The sequence below is a fragment of the Budorcas taxicolor genome, chromosome 12 (assembly GCF_023091745.1).
Source record: "Budorcas taxicolor isolate Tak-1 chromosome 12, Takin1.1, whole genome shotgun sequence".
Taxonomy (NCBI): Eukaryota; Metazoa; Chordata; class Mammalia; order Artiodactyla; family Bovidae; genus Budorcas; species Budorcas taxicolor.
Window position 1 is genome coordinate 33192970 of NC_068921.1, and position 9130 is coordinate 33202099.

At 43.3% G+C, this 9130-nt stretch overlaps 1 protein-coding gene across 2 annotated transcripts; it reads left to right on the forward strand.

Moving 5' to 3' along the window:
• The first annotated feature begins 358 nt into the window (after positions 1-358).
• On the forward strand, positions 359-8795 carry RNF6 (ring finger protein 6). 2 transcript variants are annotated; one of them, XM_052650215.1, is made up of 5 exons: positions 359-449; positions 780-865; positions 2882-3092; positions 4172-4267; positions 6906-8795. In XM_052650215.1, exons 3-5 carry the CDS (start codon positions 2900-2902, stop codon positions 8624-8626), a joined length of 2010 nt encoding a protein of 669 aa, XP_052506175.1. In that variant the 5' UTR covers positions 359-449; positions 780-865; positions 2882-2899; the 3' UTR covers positions 8627-8795. The 2 variants fall into 2 exon arrangements, with proteins under 2 accessions (XP_052506175.1, XP_052506176.1); XM_052650216.1 differs by having other exon boundaries at positions 395-496.
• Positions 8796-9130: the final 335 nt, after the last annotated feature.

Genomic DNA, 9130 nt, shown 5'->3' on the forward strand with positions numbered 1-9130 from the left:
AGGGCAGCGGCCTCCAGAGGCGCGGATGCGAACCCCGCCCGTCGTCGGGGTCACTGCCTCCGGGACGCACGCTTCTCCTCTCCTGGCAGCTGGAGGGAAGCGGACCGAACGCGGGCGAGGTAAGGTCCTAGGAACTCTCCAGGCCTCCCGCGAACTTCCGGGAGACGCGGCCCGCCCCCCACTCTCGCCCCCCTGCGGCACCGCCCCCAGCCCCGCCTCTTCTCTGATTGGCTACCCGCGCGTCCGCTGCACCGCGCTGGCCGGTGATTGGCGCTGAGGCGCAGTCTGTCAGCCGCCTCCCTTGGGAATCTGGGTCGCTATGGGAAGCGTTCGTTACTCGGGGGCGGCTTGGGAAGAGGTTGGTCGGGCCGCCTGAGCTCGTTTGTTTATTGTTCTGGAGATCCTACCCCCGTCGCGCGCTTCCGTCGCAACGGCCAGGAGAGGAGCCGGTATCGGAGGCGGAGGGCAGGGGTGGCGAGAAAGTGAAGGTTGAGAAGTGAGCCTGAGGCCGACTGTCTCCGAAAGCGAGCGGGGTGGGAAGGAAGGGCCCTGAGAGAGGAACTGTCACTCTGGGAGAGGCCTAGTTTCTGCTACGGGGGAGGGTGGCGGGGGGTTCATGACCTAGTTGTCCGGGCATCTCGTTTTCTAGATGAGTCTGTCCACAGAATTCACTAGAGATTTTTGCTTCGGCTTTGCAGCCGAGTTTGGAGACGGGTAGCCCGTTTCCTCGCCTTCCCAGAAGCCATTGACTGAATTCATTCACTGTTTTATCGCTTCAGATGGGCAGCCGTCAAAAAAAGCACAGACAATGGAAGGACGGATACCACTGCGTATGTTGTTAAAAGCATGTTGAAAGGAAAATAAGGTATTCACTTGGATTTAATTGTGTTTAATTGTACGAATTACCTTTTTGAGGAGAAGCTCAAAAGTTTTGACTAATACTAATTTAGTTTGGTCTTGTGACAGGTTTGAAATTTTTAAAATCTTTTACTATACAAAAGTCACATTACTGCCGTTCCTACCAAATACGCTCTTTGCTAATGATGGGCTAGTCCTGACCATGCTGAACATGAAAAGAAATCGGGAACGTTTGATAATGTTTATTTGCATATGATTACATAGTGCTACAGATCTTTTAAAAATAACGTTATCCCTGTTAAAAAAAAAAAAAACCCTTGTAATTTAATGTTGGACTGTGTGTGAGATTGGATAGTAGCTAACTCATACAATAAGTTACACTCCTGGGCTAATTTCACTTTGTTTTTAAAGTACCAATTCGTGGTTTGTTACTCAGTTGCTTGGTCATGTCGGACTCTTCTGCGACCCCATGGACTGTAGCTCACCAGGCTCCTCTGTCCATGAGATTTCCCAGGCTAGAATACTGGAGTGGCTTGCCATTTCCTTCTCCAGGGGATCTTCTCGACCCTGGGATCGGACTGGAGTGTCCTGCATTGGCAGGCAGTTCTTTACCACTGAGCCACTGGGGAAGCCCAAAATATCAATAGTTTGCCTGTTAAATACTGAGTCATAGTCATAACAGTTGCTTCATTGGCCACCTAGTCATTTGACCCTCTAGCTTCTATTAAGTTATATGCTGTCTTATACATATCTGTTAGTGACATACTGGAAATTGTCAAGGAATGGTTTATTGCAGCCACATGTATGCATGCTGAGTTGCTTCAGTGATGTCTGACTCTGTGTGACCCTATGGACTGTAGCCCACCAGGCTCTTCTGTCCATGGGATTCTCCAGAACCCACACTCAAGAATACTGGAGTGGGTTGCCATGCCCTCCTCCAGGAGCCTTCCTGACCCAGAGATTGAACCTGTGTCTCCTACATCTCCTGCATTGGCAGGCAGATTCTTTACCACTGGCACCACTCAGGAAGCCCCATTTCAGCCACAGAACACCCAAATTAGCTCTTGCAGTTAGACCTGAGCCCTACCCTGGAAAATTCTGACCTGGATTGGGGGTGAACTCTGGACATCTGTATTCTGGAAAATTTCCTCAAGTGAGTTTGGTATGCATTCCCAGTTGAGAACTGAAGCTTTAATGACTTAGATATGTTTAAGAAATTTTAAGATATTTATGAAATAAATAGTTCTTCCCTTGATTTCCTTATGGCTTAAAAGTAAATTTCTCAGGAATAACATTTCAGGATAATCCAAAAGCAGTGTTTGCCTCAGCAAGGTCAGGAAGTTTCACTGGCACTCAGCAGCCTCTGGACTAACCACTCCAGTCTTAGAAACAGGGTTCTTATAGAGAGGTACAAGAGTTCTGATGTGCTTGCAGGATCCCCAGAGTTGTGCATGTAGTATTGTCTCCTGTGAGGTGTAAGAGAGGTCAACTTCAGGTCTGTTCAGCTAACTTATTTTTACTTCAACAAAATGCAAACAGGGTAATATTACATTTATGAACTTTATTTTGGGAAGAAAACTCCTACTGGGAATAAATGTAAACAATACCCTCCCAATGCTTATTAAGTAAAGAATGTGCATAATTCAAGGTTAAAATCTGTATGCTAACATAAAGTATTCAGATATTTGGAATATATTAAACCAACTTTACAGGAGAGTCAAAGAGGTAAAAGTGAGATAATCACTTTGGTTTTCAAGTATGAGAAATGTGTGGTGAAACCAAATCCATTTTGACTTCAAGAGCAGCTTTCAGCAAAGCAGTAGGCCCAGTTGTGTTGTATTGCCTAGGAGCTGTTAGTATTGATATTTATTTTACATGTAAGTTTTTCACTGCAAGACTTGGCATACGAAGTATTTGAGTAGTGGGCAGATTTTTAAAATGAAAATGAAAAAAACAAACATGAAGCCATGAGTTTAGTCAGTCCATGACTAATACCTTGAATTTGTGTTTGTTGTTTGAACAGAAAGCCGGGAGTCTCAGCATGAATCGATCTAGATCTCAATCAGTTGACGGTGGTGAAGAAACTTCATCCCAAGACCAGCATCACCAAGAAAATGAGAGAAGGTGGCAGCAAGAGCGTCTCCACAGAGAAGAAGCCTATTACCAGTTTATAAACAACCTCAATGATGAAGATTACCGGCTGATGAGAGACCATAATCTTTTAGGCACTCCTGGTAAGGGATAGGTAAAAGAGAAAATACCTTTTTCAGCATTATTAAAAGTTTCAGCATTAGGAGGGGTTTTTACCCCCATCTTCCCTGTTCCAAAATACATTGTACTGTTTTGGTGACTTCAAGAGCTTTGTAACATAACAACATAGAAAAATCACTGGTGTACTTCTTTATGTCATAAGTAGGTTAATATTGGGGCTTCCCTGGTGGCTCAGCAGTAAAGATTCCACCTGCCAATGCAGGAGATTCGCTTTGATCGCTGGTCAGGAAGATCCCCTGGAGGAGGAAATGGCAGCCCACTCCAGTATTCTTTCCTGGGAAATCTCAAGAACAGAGGAGTCTCGTGGGCTACAGTCCACAGGCTTACAAGAGTCAGACATGACTTAGCGACCAAACAAGAATATTGAATATATAGCACTGTTATACAAGTGTCAAAAAAACCAAGTGGTTCATGTACATGATAGTGTCCAATATTTACATATGTGGTCCTATTTCTCTTAAGTAATATTTGTACAAATACTATTCATTTCAAACCTGATTCTAACTCATGTTACTGTTTATTTATTTACTTGAACTAATAAGTCCTCCAGAGTCAGACTTGCTCCATAATTTTTTTACAAATCAAATTTCACAATGAACTGGTTGAAACTTGGAGGTTTGTATGTAATATATTTCTATGTTGCATATTTGCATACTATATAGTGGATTACCCATGTAATGAACTAGGTAAAATTCAAGTAAAGATTTGAAGTTTTCTCTAGAAATATTCCCCTCTTAATTTCTTTTTAACTCTGACAAAAATCCATAGAATTATAGCCTATGGGTTCCTAAGTATATCAACTGGGAGCACTTTATTAATGATTCAAATTAAATCTTATTTTAATTTAAATAAAACATTAATAAATGAAACAACCAAAATGATGTGTATTTGCATCAAGTAAATAGTTTTTACTGTCTTCAGTTTACAGAAATGAAAACAGAATGTCTTTCACAGATTGCTGAAGATTAGTCTGACCATAAGTTTTCATAAAACTTAGTAATTTAAAAATTTGAATTTCAGTGAGCATTTTTCTGTTTTTTAGGAGAAATAACATCAGAAGAATTACAACAGCGGTTAGATGGTGTCAAGGAACAAATAGCATCTCAGCCTGACTTGAGGAATGGGACAAACACCAGAGGTACTATGGACTCCTTTCTATAAGGAACAGGTTTGATTGGAGTAATAGCAGACATGAGCTTCCAGGACCTTGTCTGACGTTGGTTTTTAGTGTTTTTCAGATTTAATGTGATACTCATTCAGGGAGTATTTATGAATTATATGCAAAGCAGTACAGTTTGGCAGTACAGGACAGAGGTTGCATATAAAGATGTCTTATACACCCGTTGCCTTCAGGAGCTCCTGTGTATGAAATAGTATATTAATTGCCAGCAGAATTCTTTTTAATTTTAGAATGTACAGACTAGTTTTTATTTTTAAATTAATATAACTAAGCTTGGCTTTTAAAAAGTTATACAGAGCAACACAGAAAGACTGAGTCAGAGAAACCTGTTTGTTGCTTTGCTGTGTTGTTTTTATGTTTGTTGTATCATTTTACTGAACAAACACTAAGTCATAAGTTCTTACAAAAAACAAATTGCTTAAAAAAAATTTCAAACTAAACAGAAGTGTATAGAATTAAAAGTAGAGCCAGCATTAAGGTCTGCCCTACCACTTCCTTCCCCACAAGTATTTGTTAGTAGAAGTTTCACATATTATATCAAGATCATGGTATAAATTAGGGTGTAGACTATTAAAAACCCCAATTGCATTGGCTCGGGAAGATATAAGTTTACTCCTCTTTCATGTTACCAGTCCAGGGCAGACACACTTTACTCCATAAAGCCTACTGGGACCTGCCCAGCCAGCAGAGTGGTTCTACAACTGTGCTGTCCAGTGCAGTAGCTACTGGCCACATGGGCCTATTTAAATTTAATACAATTGAAAACTCAGTTCCTCAGTCATATTAGCCACATTCAGGCATTTAATAGTCCCATGTGGCCAGTAGCTTCTGTATCAGACAGCACAGAGACAGAGCACCTCCACTGTTGCAGAAAGGTTTACTGGACGTTGACTGCTGCTGCTCCGTGGTGCGGCCTTCATGATCAAGCTAAGTCACCACCACATCTAGGTTCCAACTGACAGTTCTAGGTCCAGAGGGAGGCGCAGGCACCTGCCTGAAAATGAGCTCTCTCACTTCCACTCCAGTTCCATTGATGAGAACTCAGTCCTGTGAACGCCCTGCTTGCCAGGCTGTGCCCAGGACCATCACAGTGCATTTACAGTGGAAGAAGGGACCACAGATTTTGTGAGATATGAGTTGACCTCTTTCATGCATCATCATCACTGCATCCTAGTAATTAAAGCAGTGGCATTTAGAATGAGTTAATGTTTACCTGCTGTTTACTCATATCTCTTTGCAAATTAAAATGGAAAGTGGAAATTAACTCTTGTTTTTTTTACATTGATATAGACAGATTGTACTATATGAGTATAGCTGGTAAGACTGGTCCTTTGAGATATGTTTTAATGGAAAATGTACCCATTACAAATGAAATAGCTTATATTTTTAGAATATGGCTAAAGTTGCTTATTTTACTGATAATCAGCAGCTGATTAATAGGTTTAACTTTAATAAAGAACATTTTTTTATGAGAGATTGCAGTAATGAAATAAAATCAAAGCAGTCCCATTTAATAGCTGTTTTTGAGTAGAACAGACTTTAAGGGTAAAATCTGTGTAGTTAATACACATTACAATGCCTTTCATTGAGTTTTGTACTTTAATAACCCACTGGTTAAAAACAGAAAATGTAAGCTTCCCACAGTAGCACTGTCATAGTCAAAGAAGTCTGTCAGGGGTACAGTTACTTCTAAATTGATTCATTCAGAAGTATTAATTGAGAGTCTGATTTGTACCAAATAGAATAGAGGTTGGGGATTTAACAGTGAACAAAATAAGACAAAACTTGTTTGTCTTCATGCAGCTCACATTCTAAATGAACAGAAAATGTATTTTATTGTATTATATATAATGGCTAACATTTATTGAGTGCTTTCTCACATATTATATCTTGCCAGATGTTATGTTAATCATATACCATGTCTTCTTTTATCCTCATGATAATCCCCTGACATCTATCCTATTATTATATCAAATTTACAGGTAAGGATATAGTCATAGAGAACTGAATTAAATGCTTAAAATTTCCTTTCTTTACATAAAGACATATTATGGTTCTAATATTGTACTCATAAAGCCACAGTTCTTAAGCTACATGTTTTTGGCAGTTTCTAAGAAACAAGATTCTTAAGGTTACCAAAATACCTAGTTGCAAAAAACACTGTTAACTTTCCCAAAAGGATTCTACAAATTCAAGTGAATTATGTATGTTTTCTTGCCATGTTTTATTAATATTACCATATGAATAAAGCAATTTAAATGTACAGTTTTGGTAATGGTTATATTTTTCATTTGCCTTAATATTTTGCCAATAATAGGCCTATAGAAAGCAAGAGTGAAGATTTCTTCACACCTCTGCACAAACAGTATTTAAGATTTTATAATGTTAATTCACACTGTGTATTATAGTACACTTGTAGTATACACCTTTCTTTTAGAAAGTTCATTTTCTTTTTGGCTGTTTTTCATTCATTCAAATGCACAGATGTTCTTAAATATAATTTAATTTAATAAAAACTTTATCTTACAAGCTTTCAATGAAAATCCAAAGATGGATTTCAGGAATTGATGTTAAGTTGATTTGGTTTGCTTTCCAGACTCAGGAATCCCTGAAGAGGGTTCGAATGAAGATTCTCTGCTGGAATGGCTGAACACCTTTCTTCGCACAGGAAACGCAACTCGAAGTGGGCAGAATGGGAACCAGACCTGGAGAGCTGTGAGTCGAACCAACCCTCACAGTGGAGAGTTTCGGTTTAGTCTGGAAATCCACATCAACCACGAGAATAGAGGATTTGAAATGGATGGCGAAGACTCTGTGGGCATGCCCTTCTCAGATGTCAGTCAAGATCAGGCTGCAGATGGGCCCCAGAGACCAAGCAGTCCTGTGGCCAGGCGAACCAGGAGCCAGGCTGCAGGGAATCTCAGCCGTGGTGCCCGCATTCCCAGGACACGCCTTGGCTCCGGAGGGCAGAGCTCAGTTGAAGGCTCTCTGTCTCCATTGGGAAGACTAAGAAATAGAATTGGGGGTGCATCTGGCAGTCCTGGACCTGGTGCCCCCCTCACTCATCTCAGCACCCCATCAGGTGGGAGTGAACTCAGGCAGAGGGAGGGGCAGCGGTTTGGAGCAGCCCATGTCTGGGAAAATGGGGCCAGAACCAATGTCACAGTGAGGAATACAAACCAAAGACTAGAGCCCATAAGACTACGGTCTACTTTCAGGAGTCGGAGCCGGTCGCCGATTCAGCGACCGAATGGCACAGTTTACCATAATTCACAGAGAGAGAGCCGGCCTTTCCAGCAGAGCACCAGGCGGTCTGTCAGGAGGAGAGGGGTAACCCGGGTCTTCCTGGAGCAGGACCCAGAAGGCAGAGGGGCTGCGTCCTCACTCTTCTCCAACTCCAGGCTTGTGTCCAGAATCACGGTGGAAGAGGAGGAGGAGGAGCCCAGCAGGCTGCCCACAGCCATGCGGCGACACCCGACCATCACCCTGGACCTGCAGGTGAGGAGGATTCGTCCCGGAGAGAGCAGCGACCGCGACAGCATCGCCAACAGGACTCGGTCTCGGGTGGGGCTGGCGGAGAACCAGATCTCCTTGGAGAGAAACAGTGGAGGCTTCCACCGCAGCATCTCACGCCAGGAGCGCTCGGGGATGCGCACCTATGTGAGCACCATCACCGTGCCGCTGCGCAGGGTGTCTGAGCATGAGCTCGCCGAGCCGTCCTCCACGGCGCTGCGATCAATTCTAAGGCAGATCATGACTGGCTTTGGTGAGCTGAGTTCTCTCATGGAGGCCGAGTCAGAGTCAGAGGCGCAGAGCGATGGCCCGCACGGGCCGGCGCTGCGCTCAGACGCGGGTCCCCCGGGTGGGGCCGCCGGCCCTCCCGCGGGAGGAGCACCCCGGGGCCGACTGGCCCGCGTGGAGCTCACCCCACTTCATACCCTAGCCAGCGACCCCGTGGTGGGCCGTCCTGCGCGGAATTCAGGTAACTTAGTGGAGACGGGAACACTACCCATTCTTCGCCTCGCTCACTTCTTCCTGCTTAACGAGGGGGACGATGACGACCCCACGCGTGGTTTAACCAAAGAGCAGATCGACAATCTCTCCACCCGGAACTACGAGCACAGCGGTGCGGACGGTGAGCCGGGCAAGGCCTGCAGTGTGTGCATCAGCGACTACGTGGCCGGAAACAAGCTCAGGCAGTTACCCTGCATGCACGAGTTCCACATCCACTGCATCGACCGGTGGCTCTCAGAGAACTGCACCTGCCCCGTCTGCCGGCAGCCTGTCTTAGGGTCCGGCCTAGCCAACAGCGGGTGATGCCCGGAGTCCCTCAGACGCACACCACCGGGGAGCTGTGTTCAGGCATTGTTTTCTTGAATCATTTGTGATGCGCTTACCAGGATGAAAAATCGCAGATGATTATAGTTTGAACTATTTTTTGTGTGTGCTTTTTTAACTTGTTAAAAAGAGTAAATTTATAGCAAGTTTAAAATGCAAATATTGAATTATTCTAAAGTACAGAATAGTTATTTCTGGAACCAAATAACCTTCAAAATATTTTTATTTTGGTAACTTTGTTCATGCTAAGCACTTTTGTATCTGCACAGTTTGGTAGGTTACAAGTCAATATTTGTCCGAAAAGTCCTGCAGGGTTTTGCTTGGACTTTCAGGTCCCATAGGCTTCATACTGTGTCCAGACATTGGTATCTAAATAAGCCTTCCTTTAACTTTTCATTCTAAGGAAAGTGTCTTCATGAAAGAGTCCCTGGCTGAATGTTTGCTTAATGCACTTAAGTTACTTGAAATGTTAAATTTATTATG

Coding starts and splice junctions, on each gene's coding strand:
- RNF6 (XM_052650215.1), top strand. CDS start 2,900: ATGAATCGATCTAGATCTCAATCAGTTGACGGTGGTGAAGAAACTTCA. Junction 3,093..4,171: donor TAATCTTTTAGGCACTCCTG/GTAAGGGATAGG, acceptor TCTGTTTTTTAG/GAGAAATAACATCAGAAGAA. Junction 4,268..6,905: donor GAATGGGACAAACACCAGAG/GTACTATGGACT, acceptor TTTGCTTTCCAG/ACTCAGGAATCCCTGAAGAG.